This window comes from Typopeltis vanoorti, chromosome 2 (assembly GCF_054136105.1).
Source record: "Typopeltis vanoorti isolate ZY-2024b chromosome 2, IOZ_Tvanoo_1.0, whole genome shotgun sequence".
NCBI lineage: Eukaryota > Metazoa > Arthropoda > Arachnida > Uropygi > Thelyphonidae > Typopeltis > Typopeltis vanoorti.
Genome location: NC_143550.1, coordinates 105,356,798 through 105,383,326, shown reverse-complemented (window position 1 = coordinate 105,383,326; position 26,529 = coordinate 105,356,798). Strand labels below are relative to the sequence as shown.

The 26,529-nt window shown below is 36.5% G+C and overlaps 1 protein-coding gene across 8 annotated transcripts in view; it reads left to right on the top strand.

Moving 5' to 3' along the window:
• AMPdeam (AMP deaminase) overlaps window positions 1-26,529 on the top strand; it is a 443,168-nt gene that overhangs the window by 192,480 nt on the left and 224,159 nt on the right. For 7 of the 8 annotated variants that reach the window (XM_090412451.1, XM_090412439.1, XM_090412463.1 and 4 more), the window contains one exon: window positions 14,572-14,791. In XM_090412451.1, the coding sequence (XP_090268577.1) occupies window positions 14,572-14,791 (220 nt within the window). The remainder of the gene's footprint in view (window positions 1-14,571; window positions 14,792-26,529) is intronic. The other variant, XM_090412444.1, reaches the window with a different exon arrangement.

Below are 26,529 nucleotides of genomic sequence, written 5' to 3'. Positions count from 1 at the left end.
CATTGGTGTCTGTACTGATGGTGCTCGTTCTATGTCCGGCTGTTATGGAGGATTGCAGGCACTTATTTGAAGCAAAGCAACTGATTCACTGTGGACATATTGCATTATTCACAGGGAAGCACTCACATCAAAATATCTGAGTCCTACATTGAACCAGGTCTTAGAATATGTAGTGAACGTAGTAAACTTTATAAAAACTCGGCCGCTGAAGGCAAGGTTTTTCAAAACACTATGTGAGGATATGGGATCCGAGCACATGTCTTTGTTGTACTACAGCACTTCGTGATGGCTCTCGCGTGGTAATGTTTTGTCTCGTACGTTTGTACTGCAACAGGAAATTTATGTTTCTTAAATAGGAAGACCACAAGTATACCGAAAATTTTGTGAATGAAGATTTTTTGGTAAAACTAGCATACTTATGTGATATGTTTGAAAAGATGAATGCTCTGAATCTCTCCCTGCAGGGATGTAACATGCACCTTTTAAAGTAGATTGAGAAAATTTCAGCTTTTATAAAAAAAAAACTAAAACTATCGAAAAGAAAAATAAATGAAGATGGAGGCAAAGAATGATTCCCCCTGTTGCAACAGTTTTTGACCTCCAATGGAGTTGATTTCTCTCAACGTATGAAATCCATTTTTGAAGAAAATGCTTATCACAGCTTATCACCTGGTTTAAGAAATAATTTCAAAATGATAATGTCGATAAATTTGCACAGATTCAAGATCCATCTAATGCCAGTGCTCCATCTGAATTTACTGCTGCAGAAGAAGAGAATCTTATTGAGTTTTCTTGCGACAATACATTGAAAACAAAATTTAAAAGTATGGAATTAACTGAATTCTGGATATCTGTAAAAGATGAATATCCCCTTCTGAGTGAAAAAGTTCAGAGAATTTTAATTCCATTTGCAATTTCTTATTTGTGCGAAGCTGGATTTTCGGGCGGTCACTGTGATAAAAATGAAATACCGTGCGAAAATCAATGTGGAGAAGGAAATGAGGGTGGCTGTGTCCAGTTTGATTCCAACATTTGAGAAAATGTGCAGTGATCAATCCTCTCCATTGCTTCCTCATTCCCAGGGGGGGGGGATCAGACTTGAGCAGAGTAATCCAGATGTGGACATATCAAAGCCTTATAAAAAGGAATAACAACTTTTTAATCTCTACTTGTATTCTTAAATAGTCAAGTAATATTTTTATGGGCTACCTTAGCAATATTCCTCTATACTTTAACTCTCTGTCTATAACCACCTCTAAATCTCTAGCTTCATCTATTTCCTGAAGTAGAATGCCATCAATGTGATACATGGCTAATAATCAGTTGCTCATACCGAGAGGCTATTTAAATCATCCTGGAAACTCTCCACATCACCTTGATTAGCTATTACTGTATCTAATTTTATATCATCAGGAAGCAGCTGAATATTTTCTTTCAGCTTATTTTGTATATAATTGATGTACGAATTAAACAGCAGTAGGTCCAGCACTGAACCTTGCAGCACACCACTAGTCATCTGTTTTTGTTTCAATTCTGCCCCTCCATATACCACTTTTTGATATCTCTCTATCAGCCATGCTCTTATCCACTTAACCAGTGTGATATCCATCCCCATTTGTTCTAATTTGCATAAGAGCTGTGTGGTATTCTGTTAAATGCTTTTGCAAAATCCAGCAAAATCGTGCTGGATTTTGGTGGATTTCCTTTATTTCCTTTTTAGCCATTTCCTTTATCCTATTCAGCTGTTACTCTATTATAAAAAACTTAGTAAATTACTAAAACATGACCGATGGTCATGCCTTAGTAATTTACTTGCACATTCTCACAAAAAACCTCTGATATCCCATCTAATCCCACAGTCATATTTACATTGAGATTTTGCAATATTCTAAGAAGCTCCAGTTCATCCACCTATGTTCTCACAGTGTCTGTCACATAGGTTAAAGCAGTAACCTTACACTGTGGTCACTCATTGATTTTGCTTTCCTTGCCATGCGGCACCTTTCTTGCCTGAGCCTTGTACTGTTCGTGAGTTTGCTGGTCACCTTTCTCTTTATATGCCCTCCACAGAATTGTCTTCTTCTGAAGCTGGTGCTTAATGATATTACCCATCCATCTAACTTGTACCCAATTAACCCTCCTTACCATAGGTACACAGTTTAATATTGCTTCCTCTAGATGACCCTTAGCAGGTGCATAAATTCTATTTCCTTCTTGTCATGTGATCTTTCTTCCTCATGTGAAGTCCCCTGTATAATAATCACTCAACCTGTACTTGTATTAATTTGGCAATGCATGTCTTCCAGATCATCTATAGAACTCCCTGGTCTATAGCAACAACCAACTGTATATGGCCTTAATCTCACATCATATTGTTTCAAATGAATGTCTTGTATTCTTTTTGGCTGCAATTCATCTGCTATCATCAGTAGTACTTCATCCATCCTATCTTCCCTGAAAATACTAAACCCTCCACATTCAATTCCTGTAACTACATCATCTGCTCTTAGCCAAGTCTGACTAATGCCTATAACCTTTGGTGAGATTGCATTAACCAATGCCAAAAACTCCTCCCTCTTTTTCCTGATAATACTTCTGACATTAGTATATAGAAACTGCATCATCCCTTAACCCCCCCCCCCATCCTGAATTGACTATCCTATTCAGTATTTTTGCTTGGGAAACTAGATTCCATACTTGGTCATCCTCACACTCGCTCTCCTCATGGGTGCCTTCACACAAACTTCCTTGGATCCACCCTAATTGCTTAAGTTTTCCTGAATTTGTGCTTCAGCGTGCTTTGTGAACAAAAAAACTCTCTTCAGAGAGCTTTGTTCACCAAAACCATCTAGATGTAGTCCATCAGCATTGTACAAATCCTTCTCTCTGTCAAACACAGACCACAAATCAACAAATCTGTCATTCCTTCTGCACAGTCTACATATAGATTCATTGGCTACCAACGATCTCCTCCTCAGTTAGATTCACCTCTATCATAGTGTGGTAGGAGACTTACAATCTTCACCTTCTTGCTCTTCAGTTTTTGTCTCTTATAACAACTCTTTATATCATCCCTCATAGAATACTTCGCGCTTCTCAAATCATTTGTACCAACCAAGACGATCATTGGTGAAGAAGCCTCCTCCTAATTCATTACTATCAAGTTCATTCCCATATAATATCTAGCAGCCAATCTCTGGAACTGATTTATTGTTGTTCTTTCAAATGGAGGAGGCGGGTTTAGATCCCTATAGTGTCTCTTGCATGTCCTTTAACTTGCACTGTATGTAAGAAGCAGGAACAAATTGAGGCCCTTGCTTCTGAAGACCACTTTGTACCTCCAATAAGCAAGGTGATGCTTCACTGCAGTAAAAGACATCTACCACCAAGAGGTCTAGTTGGCATTTTTCTCCAACTACGGAATTATACCTTTGTAGTCACAGTACTTCACAAATACACAAGTTTCTGTGGCATAGCAGTTTTGTAGACAGCTTCTGGTATTGAGACCACGTTTTAAGATAAATAATGAGTTTAATAAAATATAACCTTACAAGTTGTTAGACTTACATTTTCAGAGGTATTAGCAAAAGTTGTACAGAAAAGAGGCTAGAAACAATTAATTGCACATATTAGATGTTATCAGAACTTCACAGTTGATACTAAATAAATAATCAGAATAGAAATGTTAAATTAATTACTATATGCATGTTGGAACAATGCTTGTTGCTTCTGTCAGGTTCTGTAGCATCGTGTGTAGATTTTTAATGAAAGTAGACCAAACTTGGTGAAAGATTAAGCCTTAATTTTTGTTTTAAATTAAGCAGATCCTCACACAATGTAATTGTGTGAGGATCTGCTTAATTTAAAACAAATCTGCTGCATTTCAGAGGCTTCCTTGAACTTTCATGCAAAACGTTATGATCAATATAAGCAATTTTGTTTGTCACCAAAATACTTGATGGCCTGTGGTATTGATGGCCAATATTTGTTCTGAAATATGAAAAAAGCGTTGTCAATTAACAGAAATAAAGAACTGCACTACATGAGGCATAACCTGACTCTCAATGAACCCAAGACCATCAACAAAATTCTTATTACACCTTCGACAATTCCTGCACTTAAACAAGATTTTAAGAATACAATCATGCTACCTTATATCAAGAATGTTACAAAGTGGCAAAGTTGCTCCATGATTACAACATCAAAAGTGCCTTTTTTATCCGCAAGGAGATGTGTTTTGCATTATGGGAGATACTGAGATAGGCGTGTTGGTAGCTTGTTCCACCTTTGCAAGGAGACGCCCAGTGTTGTACCACTTTACCCCAGTCCTGAAGATACTTTCAGGCGCCAACTTTGTTTGCACACACTTGGATAAAGGATTAAACTAAATTTATTATATGGCTTTTTTTACCATTGCATAAAATCTCCAGATTATTACATCCACCAAAACTTCCATATCATCCCATGAAATACCAGGTATTTATAAGATTCATTGCTCTTGTGGTATTTGCTTTGTAGGCCAGATGGGAAGGTTGGGGGAGATCTGCATGTGTAAGCAACTTTAAAAAAGAAGACTGCATAAAATAGGTTCAACATCCCATATAACTACCACAGATCATCCAAGTAGTTTTGCAACAAACAAAAAATATCTTATGTCGATCATAATTGATTTTTATAAGAAAGTTCAAGGAAGCCTCTGAAATGCAGCATATCTTCATGCAATGTAGCAAAAATCAAGGCTTAATCTTATGCTAAGTTTCATCTGCTTTCATTAAAAATCTAACTGCCACGGACCTAGGATACAACATGTGCGATGCTACAGAATATGAGAGCAGGAACTATCATACAGTAATTAAAGTTTTTATTCTAGTTATTTATTTATATGCACCAATTGTGAAGTTCTGATAACATGTGTAATTAATTGTTTCTAGTCTCTTTTCTGTACAATTTTGCTAATACTTCTTTTGCAAGTCTGACAGCTTATAAAACTTATAGAGTTATTTATTAAAATAAAGAGCCAAAAGGCTTTCCTACATTTTCTACATTCGGCTTTGAAATAATGCTGGATTTAATATCCACTTAATTTATATAATTGTGCATCTCTGAAATGAAGCCTTCATTTTTTTATTTTAATAAATACTTTATGCACTGACTGAGAGTTCGCTTACGAAAAATACACCTCTCCGACACTTTCAGTTCCTTAGTACTGAACGAGAGTTTTTGTTCTCTTAAGGTTTCAGCCTGGTCTCTGAAGAGAACCAACCAATTCGAAACAGCTGTCAGGCCAATTATCAGAATGGACCAATAAAAATCAAATATATAGATCCTTGGGCAGCGCTTATGCTTTCTACATGGTTTGCACTAAGGCAACTTGTAAATGCCAGTGAGTGTATTCCTGTAAGCTCTGTGGTCAACTTCTTTACAAAACTTTCATAGTTTCTACATTGGCTTTGAAATAATGCTGGATTTAATATCCACTTGATATATATACTTGTAGAATTATATTTTAGTAAACTTATTTATCTTAAAACATGTGGTCTCAGCACCAGAAGCTGTCTACAGAGGCAATACTTTCCAGGTATTGTTCTGAAACAGAAGTTGGTTTGACTAGGTTGGAAGAGGCTCAGGTACTGGATTAAGGGGCATGCTGATTGGGCACTCGCCTGGGTCACCAAAACTAGGGCCTTAGAGCCTGTGCTCTTTCCAAAAATAATGAAAATAATGATTCACAAATTTAAAATTCAAAAATGACACTTTACTTCCAGAAAACATCAATTCGGAAACTTTAGAGAAACTTTAGCATTAGAAACTTTACAGTTTTTAAAAGCAAGCAGTTTGCAGTATATAGTTCCAAATATGTTTGGTCGCGTTGAGAATTTTGCTGACAATTCCTATAACAGTAGCAACGGCTGAAAGAAGTTTTAGCAAATTAAAACTTATCAAAACATATTTGCGATTCAACAATGGGGAGTGAGAGATTAAATTCTTTAGCCTTGTTATCTATTGAAAATGCTGTTGCTCAGAAACTAGGCATCAGTGAAAGAATAAAAGCTTTTGCAGATTTAAAATCAAGAAAAAATATATCTAAATTATAATTGATTAAATTAAAATTACAGTGCAAAATCAATTTTTTTGTAATAATTTTTGTTTCTTTTTTAGTATATCTGAATGAATAAAATGATAAGTAAAAATGATAATAATGTGAAAAAATACTTATACTTACAATTAGAAAGTACTTAAGTATAAAAAAAAAAAAAATTAGGGGCATCACACACGGAGTCTGCCCAGGGTGCGAAATTAACTTGGTCCATCACTGGAGAGGCTATATTGTTCATCAGTATCATCCCTTTAGTAGTCCAAACCTTAGTTACATTTTTTCTCAAGTAATTATTCTTGAAATATTTATAGAGTAGTTAATGTGTTAACCTCTCACTTCCATCCCACACACTATCTCAGGTCATTTGCTACTTGATATCTAGCACATCCTTCAAACAGATTGTTCCCGCTAACTGGTCTCTTGATGAGTAAGCTGCTGTAATTGATCAGTCACAAAACATTGATTTTTGGTATAAAGCAAATATAGCTGGATAAGTTAGGAAGTACTACATTTATTCTGGATGGTTTATAAATCTTTTCAGTGATATGCATGAAAGGTTTGATAAAAGAGTGAAAATCTATACATTTGCTTAACTATGCAGCAACTTGCTCACTGTAACAGACTACTGAAAAGCTTTCACCCAAAGCACAATGATGTGCTAAAGGATACAAAACTGTTACTTTGATCTCTGTGAATTTGCTGATAGTAAGAGCTGACTGCATAATGTTTGTGTTATAAATTACAGCCAAGAGTTAATAAGTCAGGAACACTGTTTTAGAGTCAAAATAATGTTCACGCAGAAAACTGAACCTATGCATTTCTGAACTTTCATTTGTAACACAGTACTTTTACTATAGCTAAGATTTTTATAGTGAGTGTGTTGCTTTTAATTATTAAATCTCAACCAAAATCCTATAATATCAATCTAAATGAAATTCACACTAAAACAAATTACACTCTCCATTATAACACTCTCACTATAACTATCAAAAAGTCCATAATCTCTAAAAGGAATTTACTATAGCCAACTACCTACTATAATAAACTTCCTATGGTTTTTAAAAGTTGTCTATGGCGCTAGAACTGTATTTCTTTAGTTCCTTCAAATTTATCATAGCAGAATTAAGTGAATCTTGCATTTGACTCTTGAATACTTTATTGCTAACTTAGCTTATTTCAGTATCCAGATGCACAGAAGAGTTTTGTCATTGAAATAGTATAGTTTTATCATGTGATAATATTAGCGTTTTTAACACGTTCGCTGCCACGCCACTTCGGCATAGTCTGTTCCCCTACGGCGAGCAATTTCACTTCTTCAAGGTCAGTACGGTAATCTCGTTCCCGGCGGTAAGCGTCATACGAGTATACTCGTAGTTGGCTTGTGCAGAGCATATACCATCTATGAGAAAACACAGTTTTGATGCTAGCTCCACAAGCCAAGCATTTTCACTTCTTCAAGGTCAGTACAGTAATCTCGTTGCCGGCGGTAAGCGTCATACGAGTATACTCGTAGCTGGCTTTGTAGCTGGTTTACCAACTATGAGTATACTCGTAGTTGGCAGTGAACGTGTTAAAAGGGAGATGGCATGATGAATGATAACTAAAATTTGATTGCTTATATTTTTGTCAAATTCAACATGGCATATTCAGGTAACAGTGTATAAGTAAAGATATATTCATGCAGACAAAGTGAGGCATGGGGGGGGGGCCTCAAGTCCTCCTGGTGAGCATGATTGGATACTTTTGGTCATCAGGTTGAACATCTGAAGATGCAGGTTTCCCGGATATTAGGAAGTTTTATGCATTCAAATCTATTGAGGTTCTTAAGGCAGGCTAATTTACTTCTGTGAAGTAAGACTTTTTTTTCCAGTAGATTCTTCTTCTTCCTTTTTCCCTCTTTTGCTTTGCGGTGTGAAGGGTTTTATAGTCATTTAACTGCATCCATACACAAGGAGGATAAGGTGGTTAGCCCTATGCCTCCCAGTGTATCCTATGTCTGTAGAGGCATTGAGTTCTCAAGGCCTGCTTGCAGGATGAAAAATCCCAGATAAACTGTGGAGAAAAACCCTGCAGTTCACATTCACACCCAAGACCAGCTGACTTGGCTATGTCTGAGAAAGATCCTAAACTCCTCACATCAGCAATGGGAATCAAACCCAGAACACTCCTTTCCAGGCACATGATTAGCTAAGTGGCTATGCACTTATTCTCTTCCCAACAGACTACAGTAAATTTATATCAGTCCCATATCTGTAAGAAGGCTGCAAAAATCCATAAGTATGGTGAATACTTTTAGAATGCACATGTGAGCATGCCAAAACTGGCATCCTAAGAGTATTCACCAGATGTATAGATTTTTGCCCATCCTTCTTTCAGATATGGGACTGATATAAATTTACTGTAGTCTGTTGGGGAAGAGAATAAGTGTTACTGTTGTATTCCAGTGGGAATTGTAGGCATTGGTTATCTTGTATATGTGGTTAAGTTCAACAGGAAAGACATTATCATCAGAGAAATCAGCTTTTCTCATTAACTAAAGATTTTGTAATACCCTGTTGTTGATGGATATCTATTTGTGTGTGCATGTAGGGTGGGGTGGAGTTTTCCTGCAGATAGTGAAAGTGGAGGGTCCATCAAGCTGAAATGTAATCAGTGTGTCTAGCAGCGGTGAATATTCCGGGTGTGCGGTGCTCATTCACAAAATATCAGTATCACTGATATTATATTTTTGCATTTATTCTCATTAAAGACTCTCCCCAATTGTTTGCAGACTTTGCGCGATTCCTAAAATTGAACACAATATACTAATGCTTCATTGTCTTCTTCATGAGGATAATAAAGCATTAGTGCTTCCTGAATAGGGCACTTTTCGACACATACGCATTTCATCACATTAGCATTAATAGCTCGGGTGTGCTTTCATAATGCATACACCTTTGAGCCTTTGAAAATATGTAAAGAGGGTGCAGTGGATCAAATTCTTAACATTTTAGTATTTTTAAACCGCTGAGAAAGCGAGACTGGGTGAGCTTACATTTTGAGCTCACCCAGCATCTAGCAGCTGTGATTGGTTATTGTGTCAACCAATCCAATTGAATGTTGCCACTTGTCATGAGTTGAGTGCTTTCTGTATCTGATGGCTATATTACAAACTGTTACACACTGGAACTGAAAATTTGAAAGTGGATGTTAGGAGAAAAAAACCTAAATGTTTCTCTTGCTATTCAGTGTAGCATCTATTGAGGTTGCAAAGTTTTTTAACGGTATAGCAACATTTTTATTCTAGTCTTCGGAAACAACAGAGTAAAAAAAATCTATATTTTTTTACTGTCTAATAAAAATGAATATTATGTGTATTATAAGATTTTGTTGATTTACAACAAAATACCAGCATATGTGAGATTGATAAGACAGAAGAACCACTGGTACTAAAAAAAAAAAAAAAAAAAAAAAAAAACAATGTATGATTTTCGAAAGTGTGGATAATTTCGATAATGATCGAATGTTATGTATACTGAGTCTCACTAAATAAAAGAAATTTCTTGGAAAATGGAGCGAAATATACACAAACCAGAGAAATACACATAACATGGGCAACAAATTTTATGAGATGATTTGCTGCTCCATCAAATGATATTTATTCCTGCCATTCTCTGTCCCTTCCCCCCAAGTTTTTTTTTTAATTATGCAATCATAAATTCACTTATTCATGTCCAGACTTTACAGGATCGTGCTATTCGCTCTATCCAGCAACTTATAGGACACACATATCACAAGAGTTAATTATTAATAATTCATTTACCATTAATGAAAGTATTTCTACTCACACTTATTCTTTCTTTTCATTTATTATTCTAACATGTCTTATAAATGATGGTTTACATATTTTCATCTTTGAGTATTTCAAATATACGAACCAACTATAGCATTCTCCTTCATTGTTAATTTCTAATAAATCTTAAAACAAACAGATTGTTCCCCCACTCTATGCAGAAGTATTCAAAGTTATCCTGCAATTAATTGCATTGGACCAATTAAGATGAGCGCTATGCACTCTCAAAACTTCATACATTGATAAAAAATGCAATCATACAGTCATGGGTGTCTGCAGAGAGGGTGGGGGGGGATTTTTTACTCTATCCCTGGGGGGGATCCCCCCAGGGCTCGAGTAAAAAAATTCCACGAATTATAATCGTAAATGTGATTGAGATGTGTGACCTTAAACCCTCGACCATGGAAAGCTTTGTCTGTCTTAAAATTTTATTATGAGTTGGCCTGGTTCAGCTCACAGCAGGGTAGCCATAGAATACGTGTTTTATTGCAGCAATAAAATGCATGTTCCTGTTTTTAGTTCATCTTTTTCTGATGTGTGAACAACTAGACCAGTTCGTTTTCCCTCTGTGTCTACTGTCACTGAGTGAAGTGTAAATTGTAAATTTATAGTGAAATAAATTTAAACAAAAAAATACATTTTTAAAAGGTAAGTGTATGCAATTTAATATTATTTTACTTGTTAGTTTTATAATTTTTTTACTTTTAAACTGAAATAATTTAATTTAGGATTTGGGGATTAATTAATTAGTTGATTTTTAATAAAATGTGCCGGTCAATTTTTTTTAATATATCAAATTGTGCTAAAGACTGTATTAATTCTGAATATCCCCCCACCCCATCCCCAAGAATTAAAGATCACTAAAATCGATGTAAAATGAAAATAATGTACTGTATTTATAGTTTACATCGATAAATATTACATCAAAAAATGCTAAAGCTTTTATTGAGATAATTATCTGTCTCTAAGCTTTGCCCCCACTCCCCCCCCCCAAAAAAAAACAAAAAAAAAAAAAAAAAACATTTTTCTGTGGGTACACTCCCATGCATACAGTCAAATTGACATGAAATTTGTAGTGCGTGTTCCACAACCCACATGACAGCACACCAAACCGAAATGAGCACGCAATGCCACTGGTATCTAGGATTGGTATTGTATGTCCACACTTCATAGGACCCAGTTTGGCAGATTGCCAAGAATAGTCAATTCATGCTGAAGGGAGAAAGAAATAAAGGATGTACGAATTGGTCACCAACATGCGAAATCATGTGCTTTATACGTAAATTTTCCAGCTGTTGTACAATTGTTACCACTTTAAGAACTGGAATTTTTATAAAAGAAAAGCTAATTTTCCGATGTATAATAATAAACGCTCATCCCACGAAGGCATTGATTACCCTTATATCGGAATGGATTCTCCTTCTTTTGACATGCACAGAAGTGTCGAAGGGTCTTGCATCTGTGGGCGTACAGTAGACTGTTATTTTTCTTTTTCTAAAGTGAAATATATCCTAAGATCTTGGCTGTTCAGATGTATTAGATGTTCATTATGTTAGGATGATCATGTGGCCAAATGGAGAACACATCAGCTGCAGTAGTGTAACCAACCAGAAGATTCTGGGAGGGGGGGGGGGGGTGTCAGAATTTAAAGCATTCAGGTTAACTATCTCCATGAAGTAAAATAGAGTGGGATGAAAGATGGATACCTGTATCCTCTGTTTATAAATTAGTTTCTTGCCAAAATGAAATGGATTATGGTGAACTGAAAGAGGACCGAGATATTGGGAAGAAATTTAGCCTTAAGTAAATAATCCTTTCTTTCATAAGTCACTGGCATTTTGAAATGGAACGTTAAACTATGAGGAGACATCAAAACTATATCAGCACAGTGAGGATGAAGTTTTTTCTGTACTAGATTTAAAGTTTGGCAAGCTCTAAATGTTTAGGTGGGTGTGTTGCAAGTGATAGGAAAGTGTGCTTTGATTTTGCCAATTAATAGCTTGGGTGACTCAATGCTATTTGCAGTTGGGCATTGGGGCAAATTTTGTTTGTGAATTTTGGATGCATCCTATATTGCAGGTGGTGATGATGTGTTTGGAATTTTACTGGCTTGTTTCTCTGAGCTCCACAAGCCAAGAGGTGATGTTTATGAGAATCCAATGAATTGTTTTTATCTGAGTATTAATCTGATCAGAGGCCAATAAGTAGTAGGTGTGCAGTTTAGGATTAAGCAGCATTATCTTTACTCGCTTTTGTATGGAATTTTATTATTATTCCTTATTTCTTTTAATTATGTACACTCTTTGTTCAAGTTGTTCCAAGTAGATGGATACACAAATAGATGCATCCATCTAATAATTGCACTTTGATTGTAAACTTCAGTTTTTGTTAACTAAAATTGATTTTCTAATGATAATGTCCTCACTGATGAATTTAACCATTTCTTAAGCAATTTATGAAAAATGCTGAAAGGTTGTGATAATCACCATGAAGGAATTGAAATAGAACTATGTAACCTTTTACATATTCCCCACAAAGAGTTTTGCACTTGTTACAATTCTGCTGCATCATTTGCAATCCTATGAGAAAAAAGTCTTTCCCTTGTTACATAAACCAGTTCTCAGTTTGCAGATATGACTTCATCTGTGGTAAGTTTTGTTTCTTTCAAGTGTTTCTCTAAATTTGGGAATAGGAAATAGATGTGGCCAAGTCTAGTGAACAGGGAGTGGGTAAAGCAGACAATTGAAAGCCAAGTTGTATGTTGTCTGTTGGGTTTCGTGAGCAGATGCGTTGTCCTGCAAAAGCAACATGCCTCTGCTCAGTTTCCCGTAGGGTTTTTCCTTCAGTACCTCCTTCAATTCCTTCAGAGCTTTTGAATAAACTGCTGCTGTAACAGTTTCAGCTCATTTTTTTTTTTTTTCTTTGAAGTATTTAGTAAGGATTACACCATCCATATCCCAAAAGACAATGGCAAGAAACTTCCCTGCTGACTTTTGGGTTTGGAACTTCTTTGACTGTGGATAACCTTTGTGTCTCTACTCCATTGACTGTTATTTGGTCTCTGGGTCATAGTGATAAAGCCATGTTTAATCAACAGTCACAATGAGTAAAAAAATTTGCACCTGATTTCTCAAAATGACCCAAAATCCCTTGAGATGATGCAGCACACATTCTCTCTTTTGGTCAGCATTCAAACATTTGGGGACCCACTTCGCTGAGAGCTTCTGCATTCCTGATGTTGGTGGATAATGACCCCCAATTTGTTCCCTGGATGTCCCTAGAGTCTTTGCAATGTTTTTGGCTGGTATTCATCTATCATCAAGGATCATGGTATGCACTGCATTGATGTTTGCAGCGATCACACCTGAAAACATCAGGTGTGATTTCTATAGGTCTTCCTGACCTGGGGCATCTGTTGTCTCAGGTTGCCCAGTTTTAAACTTGGCCACCCATCTGGCAACTGTTGGATATGCTGGGGCTTAGTCCCCTAAAGTCTCACACAAAGTTTTGTGAATCTCAGTTATGGACTTTTCTTGCAGCATGAAAAACTTGATAATGGCCCACACTTCTGTGTCTTCAAATTTCTTCAGAACCTCTGACAACTTATATATCCTAAAATAAAAAAACAAATTATTACAATTTAATGAAATATGGAGGTTTTAATGATTTTAAGATATCTTCTTTCTTGTGATTATATCATTTGCTTTAATATCATTTTTGTTCTAGGTGTTTATTAGACCTTTTTTAGACCCCCTACCCCTCGTACGCTACTGTAAATCTATATCTGTCATAGATGTCTATGAAAGAGGTTACAAAATCCTGGAAAAGTCTGGTGACTACTTCTAAAATATAAAATTAGCATTCCTTATCCACCTCCAAAAGATCAACTACAACTCTTAATTTTTCTGGTGTTGACCAAGTGTCCTGCAGTCATAACTTTGGCAGCACATACAGACTTAGGATTTATTTTTAAACATAAAGACTACATAGTTCACCAGGGCTTCTTACATCTTGCAGACCATGTTTGGATACCTGCACAAAATTGATCATTCCTGAATCTTCATTTGCTTCAAAAAAAAACTATCCCAACTTCAAAATTTAATGCATCAAACTGCCTAACATTTAAAAACTCACTTTGGATAAAATGGCCTTAATCATTTGGCTGAAGTGAGTTATGTGCTGCAGTCTTACCTACTAGTGCAATGCTGCATGTATGTAGTTTAGTTGAGTATTGCTTCCTGAAGATGCTGATTTGAGTTTGACAAAGATATTGAAAATAATTTAGTCATTATGACCTCTGCATTGTCATCTCCTTTTTAAAAATGCTAAGATGAGTGGTGGCAATCAGTATATAAGCTTGGACATAAAATGATAGTATGATAAATATCATATCTTTTTTTGTATATGATAAATATCACAAGTAGATGAAAATACACAGGATATAGTGCATTGATTTGCAGGCTTAAATTATATTTTACTGATACAGTATTTTATGTTCAAATTAGGAATCAATATTAATTTGGAAACTAATGATTCTACTGATTTCATGAAATATTAGCAATAGTATTTTATAAATAGCATTAAAAAAAATCAGATATGAACTTTAGTTTAAGATAATGATGAAATTATTATTTATTTGAAGAAGAAGCTCTTGGCTCACCACCTACAACAAAAGATCCATGGAAATGTACTCTACCAGAAGACTGGCACTGGTTTTTGAAAATGGAGGATGGTATTGTCCAGATTTACCGCACAAAGCAGGATATGGACAATGGACTGAAAAATGACTATACATTCCCTTCTTTGAGAACATTTGTGAATCACATGACCCTCATGTGTGCAATGATTGCTGATGGACCACTGTGAGTAGCATGTTATTTGTGCTGTTAATAATTACATATAAAAATCTTGCAGCAGTATATTTCTTACTGAACTTTAAATATATTTTAAGAATAACTTGGTCTGAAACTTCTAACTAAAATTTTTGGTGAAAGTAGATTTTTTTTTTTTTTATCACTTATTATTTTTCTGAAAATCTGCAAAACTTGATAGTTTTCTTATAAAATGAATGCTATTATTTTTATCTGTTTTTCCATCTGTATACTGTAAATAGTATTTGCAAAAATTCATTTTCAATTAAAATGAAATAATAAATTAAGCAATATGTATAATTCTGATGTATGTCAGTAGCAAATGTTAAAAAAAAACAAAAAATTCATTGCTTTTTATAACCAACTATATTGATTTTTCAAATAACTAGTTTTGCAACTGTTTCCATTTTCTTTGTCAGCTGCCTGTTCTAATGACTGAAAAAATTCTTCCACTTCTTTCTTAGAAGAACCTTCATAGATAAATAAGTTTCATTGTCCATTTCCCCATTTTGAAGTTTGTCCACATCATTCTACGTGAAACTGCCTTCCAATCAAGAAGTTTATCTTCATGTTCTGTGTTGAATACTATCACTACTCCTTTCTTTCCTTGATCGTTATTGCCTGAAAATAGTATCCTATACTTATTATTTAGTAATATCTCACCTGTTTTGTTTTCTTTGTCTCAGTAATGCCAATTATGTCCATGTGGTACTTTCCAGTTCTTCTTCCAGTTAATTTCCTTTCTATTAATACTTCCTTATATTGATGGATCCTATCTTTAGTTCTTCTGACATTGAGTTTGTCCTTCTTCTTTGAGATGTTGAGTTGGAAACTTGTTCCGGTAGCTGACTTTTCAATGTTTGCCATGGTTTCCTGATGAAAACAGGGGGGAGGGGGGCTTATTTAACTAGCCAGTGCCTCAACCAGCATAAAATCTCGTCATGTTGTACAATTATATGCATTTGTGGTTTAAGTCAATAGAGAGTTCAGCTTAGTCCCAAATTCCCAGCCCACCTTTGTTCATCCAGTACCCAGTAGGTGCATACTAATGGAGTGCACCATGTGAAGGTGAGGATTGGACATTAGATTAGAGACACCCCCAGTTGGTTCTCCTCATTCCTGAAAGGCTATGTGGAGGTCTCCTCCCAGTTATTTGGCTTTGACCTTTAAGCACCCCCTGCTTCTTGAACTTGGAGTTTTAAGTGCAGTGGTATGTGTAAATTTTGAAATGGGACATTGAACAATGTGATTTGTTTGTGCCTTATAGTTCCATTATAATTTCTCTACCTCTTTATAAAGAGGTAGAGAAATTCTAGTTGTTACAAACTAGCTCTTGTTGGAGAACTAAAAGCATGGTAAAAAATATACTGGAAAAATCCAGAAATATTTTGGAAAAAAATTGGCAAAAAGTCCAAAAATACTTACTGGATTTTTACCCAGGGTATGGCGTAGTAATAACTAATTCATAAAAATCCATAACTAAAAAGGGTCCAAAGGTGACTGACTAAGGTAGTTTTAATGTAGAGTATGAGGAAAGATTGAGAAGATATAATTTGCAGAGTCGTGGACAGGAGGAAGAGGGGGAGATATGATAGACGTACAAGTTGGCAAGGGGTTGTTATAGGATCAATGCTGGAGAAGTTCTACAGAAAATAGTGGAAGATCGGGGCAGAACCAGAGGTCATCCCTGGAAACTGTATAAAGAGGGTGTGAGTAGGGGAGTGAGAAGCAGGTTTTTTTCATGCAGAGTTGTAAATGATTGGAATGCCTTACCTGAGAGTGTGGTGTCTGCAAGGAGTTGGAGTGTGTTTAAGTATGATGAGCTGTATGTGTGATAAAAGGACCTCCCAGATGAGTCTTTGACTCCATGAGGTCTTGGGGTAATAATAATAATTTTCTCCAATATAAAGATATGCATAAATTCTTATGGAGAGAATTCACAAGAATGTCTTCTGAGTAACATTATTGTTGAGTGATATCATCAGACTGGTACATTGTATATTTGAAATAAAATGCAAATGCAATCTAGTTTTCAGTAGGATAAAAAAAAAACAAAAAAAAAAAACATTCATTTAACAGAAAATGTGTAAGAAAGTTTTTAAAAGAATCAGAGAGGGTAATTAACTTATAGATGTCAACTACATGCCCAAATATCATTGGGGAAAAGAAAAATTTGTTTTCAAACAAAAATAACCTAAACTTAAAGATTGAATAGCAAAATCTATTATTTTATTGAGTAATTTCTCCAGTGTGTTTACTCCAATATTACCCATTCCAACTTAACACACTCTAATTAGTTACCTTTTTCCTGAACCCTGTGGGCAAATTGATTCTGCTTCTGAAACTGCAAGTTGCAGAAGCATATTTGTGTGGAGTATCTACTGTATAGACAGTACAATTGCTTCAACTTGTGCAAACAGTGATAGATTTTGGTAGCTACACAGATTTACGTGAATTAATTTAGTACTCTCAATTTCCTAAGTATAGATGAAAAAAGGGCAACATTAATATGAAAAATATTACATGAGTAGTTTTAGTTTGATAAACCTTAAAAAATCCACTGTCAGATTAAAGTGGAAAAGAACTACAAATTCATTTAAATTTGAGTGACTGAACAGATGTGATATAATTTGTTTATAAATTGCATGTGTATGGAGTATTTGAGTAGTTGAAGGAGTAGTTGTTGTTAAATATTTCTATATGAGAACCTAAAATAGAAATATTTAACATGCAACCTACAGTGTCTTTTTAAAAGAGATGTCATGAATTTTAGGCATATCAAATTAGGAGGCTCTGGCTTGTGATCTTCACTATTGTGCACAGGCCATAGTGCACAGTCTGAGACTAGAAACTTGCAGAGAAAATGTTTTTCATGCATACACATATGGGATGGCACACATTAAGGAATATTGTTTCTAACATTGGGTTACATCTGAACAGGCTGTTTAACAAGATGTGACTGAATGTGAAAACATAATTGTGTAACAGTGCAGAAGAACCCTGATGTAAGGGGGCATTTTTTGTTCTACGAATAAGAGGGTGTAGAACATTATATGAATAAATATTCACTTGTACCATGCAAACAAAATGTTTTTCATTTTGTCTGCATGGTACATGTGTGTGTGTGTGTGTGTGTGTGTGTGTGTGTGTGTAGTATGTCAAACATGAGGATAATGCCTAACCATTGGAATTTTGTAACTGACCAGATTCATCTTGTTTGTAATGAAGCTCAGCTCGTTTCACACATTCAGTCTGTCACAGATGAAGTGATCATCACAGAATTCTGGAACATCATTTTCAACATTACTTCAGGATTAATGTATAGTATGGTTAATTCATTTAGTCAATGAGTTTTGATTATCTTAAGATAACATTTTATGTGAAACCCACTCACGGAGAAGATTATCTAATCTTCAGCCCATTGGCTGAAGGTGAGATAATTCAGAAGTCCCTGCTCTAGAGACCAAAGGAACTTTACTTTTCCAAGCCTCCACTAAGTAGGATGGTTCTTACACTGAGTAATGAAATTCATCTATCTACCACTGACTTATTCACAACCAAGTCCACAGTGAGAATCAAATCTCTAAGCTGTTGGTTGTAGAATGGAATCTTTCTGCTCAGCCAAACTTGCTGGCAAACCAGGTCATCTTACAAATACTTTGAAATCTGAAATTTATTGCAAAACAAAATAGCTGGTTCTTTTAGATATTCTTTCAGCTGTATCATATGTACGTAGGCTGTTAATAAGTAATAAGACTAATTTTACTGTCGCAAAACCACTCATCACAATATTAATTTCTTTGGAATAAAGAAATGTTGCTGTCTGTATTAACAAAAGAGGTTGATAGATGGCGTATACGAGCTGATGTGCCAGAGTGTCACATGACAAAATGCAAGCTTGTTTTGGTGCGCCTATGAGCGATTAAATTTTGTGTGCATTTGCAAAAATCGGCATCGGACAAGGTTAAGAAGTTGTTGCCTTCTTGTTTCAGTCTTTTTTCCATTCTGTGCACACATCCACTCGCTACTGCATTTGCTCTGGTGTCAAGAGTTTAGGAATCTATCAGGTGCAAACATGTTTCAGTCCCAAATGAGTGAAAACTTCCCGCAGAAATATTCAGGACAACATGCGGCTGGCATACTGTAATTCTGCGATCCTCCTTGATGATAATCGCTGCTGTGTTGATCATTGTCTCTGTGATGGATGTTGAAGATCTTCCACATTTTGCCTTCCTTCCTTAAAAGTTTTATGCCAGCGAAAAACACTTGCCCTCGACATTGCTTCATCGTGGAAAGCTCCGCGTATCATGTTAAAAGTGTCAGATGCCGATTTTGCAAACGCACACAAAATTTAATCGCATAACGCTGTTTCAAGGACACTTCCATTTCGCCCCGACTCGTCCAGTTTTGTAGGCACGCCGAAACAAGCTTGCGTTTAGTCACATGACACTCTGGCACATCAGCCCGTATATGCCATCTATCAACCTCTTTTGTTAATACAGACAGCAACATTTCTTTATTCCAAAGAAATTAATATTGTGATGAGTGGTTTCGTGACAGTAAAATTAGTCTTATTACTTATTGAACAGCCCTCGTATTTCATACAACATAGAGCATGTGAAGTTTCTCCACATGCTCTATGTGGTGGAAACATATCAGTAATCATATACCTGTTTGCTGAATTAGTCAGCCAGGTCTCCAACCTTAGTGACTATTCAGTTTTCCTTGTGTGGATGGGTTTGCAGATGAAAAAGCTGGTATGCATACTACATAAAAGTGGAAACAACAGTGTTGCTCATTCACAATTTGGATGCTGCAAATCCGCCAAGGACATTACAGATGATGAATGATGCAAGCTGCATGTATCATATTACATCCTAACTTCCATGCAGTCATAAGGAGCCAAAAAACTTACTACTTATCCTCTTACTTTCTACTTGTCCTTGTTCCTTCCTCCCTCCTCGTTATACCATATCAAATATCTCCCCATTGTCAATCTGTTAACCTTTCAACAGCTTAAATGTCTGTCATATTCCCCTCCCGTTTTCTCATTTTCTATCCACCAAGTTCTGTAGTTTGCATGTCTTAAGTTGTCTTCATAACTACATTGTACAGTCCCGATGTAATTTTCATTATCTGCACCTGCTCCAAGTATATTTCATCCCCTTCAAATCAGGGTGACCAAATCTCAGTGCAGAAATCCAGATGTGGTCTGCCCAAGGCATTTATACAATGGAACCACTACCTTTTTATCTCTTGTCATTGTCTTCATAACCTTCATAATATGTCCTCTGAACTTCGAATTTCTGTCTATCACCCCAAGGTCCCTTGCTTGCTTCCTCAACCTCTTTCAGTATAATTCCAAGTGATTATGAAGTATCCAATCTGCAGATCCCAAAGACCCCTTCATATATAAATACCAGAAAGCCAGTTACCAGTCCAGTCTAACTTGATATCCAAATCCATACATTGCAATTTAAATACCAACTTGCCATATGCCATCCTGTCCTATGCCTTTGTAGAATCAAAAAATAAAATAGGAGATAGTCTTTAGCTTTACCCTGATCTGCTGTTTTTGTTACTATATTTTAAAAACAAAGGGATCACTAAAACAAGAGTCCCCCTTTAACAAATCCTTTCTGGTCTGCATAAATAATATTGCCCTCATACAGTAGTGGCCCATGAAGCTTTAAGTGGGGGTGCTGCCCATACAAAATAATTTTTAAAAAAATTATTTTTTTCCTAATCAGTAACCAATTTATTAATAAATAAATCTACAGATTTATTTATTAATAAACGGGTTACCAATTAGGAAAAAAAGAATTTTGTAAAATTATTTTGTATGGGCAGCACCCCCACTTAAAGCTTCACGGGCCGCCACTGCCCTCATATCAGGACAGTATTATTTATGAGAATTAAACATTAATTCTATAAATATTGAATTCCATACATTATTTATACAGAATTAAACATAATTCTGTATACAGTATATAAGAACTTGTATACAGAATTATGTTTAATTCTGTATACAAGTTCTTACCAATTTTTTCAAAATCTTAAAAACCAGAGAAGAAATGCAAAGTCTCTATAGTTAGTTACATCATGTGATCTTGGTCACCTTTTCAGAGAGGCTATGATTATTATGAAATGGTAATGGATTTGATGGAGGGAGATGAATACAGAGTGTTAACATTTTTATCTTTTTGTTGGGGGATAACCATTGGCTAAAGAGGTATTGTAGATACGTTCTGTGGTGAGTGCAGTATAATCAGAGTAAATAAATTTTGTCCAGTGAACTAGGATTTTTATGGTGCCATGCTGTTGGGACGGGAGGCAGGAAGGGTGATTTGACTGTTGATGGATATATTTACCTGTGTGTGTGTGTGAGAGAGAGATTCCTGTAGAGGGTGAAACCTGAAGTTCAATTGGGTTGTCTAACTAGAGTATATAGGAAGGGCAGACTCCCGTTACTTTCTATTTGTTATGAATTGGATCCTTGGATGTTGACTTTTCAGATGGGAGAGGAAAGCATTTAGGGTGTCCTGATCATGTGGCCAAATAGCAACATTGTCTACATAGCATAGCTAGATAGCAGGTGGTGGTGGTGGTGGTGGGGGGGGGGGGTATTGTTTAGTCTATGTTGTCAGTTTCCTGAAACATCATCAGTGTATAAGCCTAAGCACCAGAATTTTTGAAAACCTATTGCAGACTAAAACTCCTGAATTGCAAATTTTTGAATTTGCAATTCAGGTGCAAGTTATCATGTGCAGTCATTCATTCTTGCCTAAATTCTAATTCTTGGAAAATTTTTTTCTTTGGTTCTCACTCATTTGCCAACTTGGTGAGCCAAATGGACGATGCACTTGCTCTACAATCAACAAGCTGTAGACTCTCATTCCACTGTCGTGATGGATGTTTTGTGAATGTCTTTAAATAGGTGATGAACTTTATCATCTGGTGTGAGATGACTACCTTGCTTATTGGAGGAATGAAGTGACTTGAAAAAAGCTCTTGAGCAAGGCTTCTGGGATCTCTAACCCATAGCTTACTTGTGGTTGTAATACTCAGGCATAGAGAAATACAACTTAAACTACTAGACACAAATTTTACTTGCTCAAGGTATTGGTCTACTTTGTGTAAATATTGTTATTATTATTATTATTATTATTACCCCAAGATCTCATGGAGTCAAAGACTCGTCTGGGAGTTCCTTTTATCTCACACACACACACACACACACACACACACACACACACACACACACACACACACACACACACACACACACACACACAGCCCATCATACCGTGCCTTGAACACATTCAAACTCCTTGCAGACACCACACTCTCAGGCAAGGCATTCTAATCATTCAAAATTCTGCATGAAAAAAACCTGCTTCTCACTCCCCTACTTACACCCTCTTTATACAGTTTCCAGGTAAGACCTCTGGTTCTGCCCCGATCTCCCACTATTTTCTGTAGAACTTCTCTAGCATTGATCCTATAACAACCCCCTTACCAACTTGTAGGTCTCTATCATATCCCCCCTCTTCCTCCTGTGCATCAGACTCTGCAAATTACTTCTCAATCTATCCTCATACTCAACATTCCAGAGGTCAGAAACTACCTTAGTCAATTGCCTTTGGACCCTTTCCAACATCGCTTCATCCTTCTGAAAACCAGGTGACCAAATCTGGGGACAATAGTCCATGGGTGGCCTAATCAAAGCCTCATACAATGGAACAAGAATCTCCCTACTTCTACATGTCTCCTCCACATCATTCCCAGAAGTCTTTGTGTTGTCTTCACAATTTTGGCTATGTGGCCCCTAAATTTCTGATCCTTATTCACTATCACCCCCAGATCTCTTATTTCTTCCACCTCCAACAATATATCCTCACCAAGCATAAATTCTGCATTCCATCTTTGTTTTCCAAATTTTAAACCTTACATTTTGCAACATTGAACTCACATCTCCATTTCTGTGCCCAATCATTCAATTTATTGAAGTCTTCTTGTAAGGCCACAACATCTTCACTACTCTTCATGGTTCGTCCCAACTTTGCATCATCTGCAAACAACTGAATATCTCCATCCAAATCTTCATCTATATTGTTAATATACAAGTTAAACAGTAATGTCCCCAAAACAGGCCCCCCCTGAGGCGCTCCACTAGTGACTTTCCTTTTCCTTGATATCGCTCCCCCATACACAACTTGTTTATACCTATCAGATAGCCAGTCTTCAATCCAATTCACTAATCTAATATCTAACCCCATCCACTCTAGTTTGACTATCAATTTATTATGAGGCACTCTATCAAAAGCCTTTGTGAAATCTAAGTATATTACTGTGTATCCTTCTCCTGCCCTAGGAAACAGTCACTTTATTGTAATAATCAAGTAGATTACTAAAACATGACCTCCCTTTAGCAAATCCATGCTGTCCATCAAAGATTATACCATTGTTGTCAACCCAACTCTGGATCCTAGTTCTCACAAGCTTCTCAAACAACTTAACCACCACAACTGACACACAGATAGGCCTGTAGTTTGATGCTTGAGTTCGATCACCTCCTTTATGAAGTGGCACAGTCTTGCCTTCCTTCCACTCCTTAGGGACTTGGCCAAGTGCAAGACTCGTATTAAACAAAATATCTCAAGGAAGGTGTCAACTCCCTGGCACATTCCTTCAGAATACGTGGCGATATATTATCAAGTCCCACAGCCTTATTTACATCTAGTTTATTCAACTCCCCATACACCTCTTGCTCACTTATAGTCAGTTTCTCCTCCCCATCATCTACTACTCTCAGTCTCTCTCCATGAAGTCACATTTACAAGATTAAAAGACCTTTATGAATTGCTCATTAAGTATCTCCACCACACATTCTGCAACAGCTGTCTTTATACCATTTTCTCCAATCAGTGTCATCCTTCCATAATCATTCTTTCTTTTGCTGGCTACATATCGAAAGAACTCCTTAGGATTCTTTTTGGCTTCATTAGCTAACTGCTGTTCATAGCTCTCTTCAGCTACCCTCACCAACCAAGTCACCCTCCTTGCCTGATCTTTGTAGACCTCATGGAATTGGTTATTTCCAATGTTGGAATACACTTCGACATTGCATCTACTAGATAGTTTTTGAAAATCCCCCAAGCTGCATTGATCTCTTTTCTAGCTAACTCCTCATTCCATGCTACACCTGCAAGCTGACTGCTGAGCTCTTCATAATCAGCCCCCCCCCCCTTGTAGTTCCATATATACCCTTTTCTCACAGAGGTCCTCACACTGCTGGCAACCACCCAGGTAATCACCTGATGGTCACTCTCACCAATTGGTGGATGATTTGACACCTAATTTATAATTACATCCTCTGATGAGATGACTAAATCCAAGACCTTCAATCCTCACGTGCCCTCTGTTACATACTGTCTGAGGTAGTTATCCCTCAAAAACTCAAGAAACTCATTTTCTTTACTTTCAGTTGCTATCTCATCATTCCAGTCTATATTGCCATAATTAAAATCACCCATAATGATCACCCTTTTCTTATTTGCTTGACAAATTTGATTATACATTTCATTATCGCCACCATCCACATTACTTGGTCTAGAACAACATCCAACCAAGTATTTGATTCCATTCACCTCTATCTCACACCATACTGCCTCAAAATCATGGCACTGTTTTCCTCTTAGGGACTTGGCCAAGTGCAAGACTCGTATTAAACAAAATATCTCAAGATAGGTGTCAACTCCCTTGCACATTCCTTCAGAATACGTGGCGATATATTATCAAGTCCCACAGCCTTATTTACATCTAGTTTATTCAACTCCCCATACACCTCTTGCTCACTTATAGTCAGTTTCTCCTCCCCATCATCTACTACTCTCAGTCTCACTAATCTAATCTATCTCTACTTTGTATGGACATAACTCTTTCTCTATCATCAATAGCACTCCCCCCCCTCTCCCTTTCTACCCCTTCTCTCCTCACGAAACACATCATACCCTTCCATCTCTGTTCCTGTCAGGATGTCATCCTCCAACCATGTCTCAGTTATTTCCACAATCTTTGGGTGAACAGACACAATTAATACAAGCATTTCATCAGCCTTGTTTCTTATAATTCTAGCATTTGTATACAAACACAACAGCTCACTGCAGCTAGTTCCACTGATACCACTCACTCAATGTGATCTGTCTCCATGCTCGACTGGGCCATTTCCCTTTCTGCTTATTCATTTTAAAACCCTTTTCAATTCTGTTTCCTCTTGATCCCAGGTCGTCCTATTCCTTTCCTGTCTACACATGCTCTCACCTCCTCTTGGAGCATCCACCTTTCTCATGGTGTGTATCCCTGTCCATCCTTAGCCTCACCGTTTCCCCCTGCTCCTCTTGCAAGCCCATTCTCTCATTTTCTATATTCATACCACTCCCTTCCTCATTCATAACCACCTCTTCAATCTCTCCTGCTCTTCCACATCAATTCCCACTTGAGATTCATTCTCTCTCTGCTCACTTCTCTACCTTCCAGCAGCAGTCTCTCCAAGTGACTCACACTATAAGCACTCAAATGCAGTCCATCGCCCCCCATACAGTTCACTTTTTCCTTCAAACTCATTCCACACATTAACAAACTGTACTCCCATCTCCTCATACATTTCAGCCAGCATATCATTCATAACCCTTGCCTTGTTATAGGCGATTTTTTTAAAAAAAACAAAGATATGACTAATGACATAACAAAGTAATACACTCTTTAATTCTCACTATACATTACACATAATTATACAGAAATCTTCTTTCCTTTAATGTGGGTTTAAAATGTATGCCACAACCCAGTTCATCACATTTCAGTTTGGGTCTTTCATTTATTGTTCATAATGAAGGGTTAGTTTATATAAATTCTCCATAAACAATAATTTAAGGAAAAACATAATAAAATCCATGAAACAAGGAAGTAGGTAGCACTCGCTTTTCGTGATGCACTGTCACATGATCCACTCTTTAACTTGTCTTTGCAAGATAATTATATATTTTTAAATAACAGTATTAAAAAGAATTAAAACTGTTATTTAAAATTCTGTAAGCTTCAATGACACTAAGGCAGGGGTTCCCAACCCTATGCCCACGGGCACCATGGCGCCTGTCGACCAATTTGTGTGTGCCCGCTGGGGTTCGACCATGTGCCGTATAGTTTGAAATAATCATGCAACAATTCATGGCATGCTATATGACACATGACGAGTATTAAACGCATACAATGTAAAGTAGACATGCATTCGAAGTTGTTCATTCCAGTTTAAGAACTGGAATATCATCATATTCTCTTAATTATGAAGCACTGGCCAATGAAATGCAATGCCAAAGATCACACTAACTTATATATATATATATTTAAATTTTTATATAATGTAAACTTTTAAGTAATAAAACATTTGATTATAATGTAAGCTTTGTATGTATTCATTTAACAAAAGAATTCAAAAAATTTGCTTGAAATAATAGATGGCGCCCATCGCCCTACCGGTATTTTGAATGTGCTCTAGGAAACAAAAAGGTTGGGAACCCCTGCACTAAGCTAATTCATGTTGTGACCTATGAAAATAAACTTAGGACAGTTCTATATTTCAAGTGTGCACTTACTTAAAGGGTAAAGGTGTTGGAAAAATGTATTTAAATTTTTTTTTGGGGGGGGGGGGGGAGGAGATGGCACACAGTGGT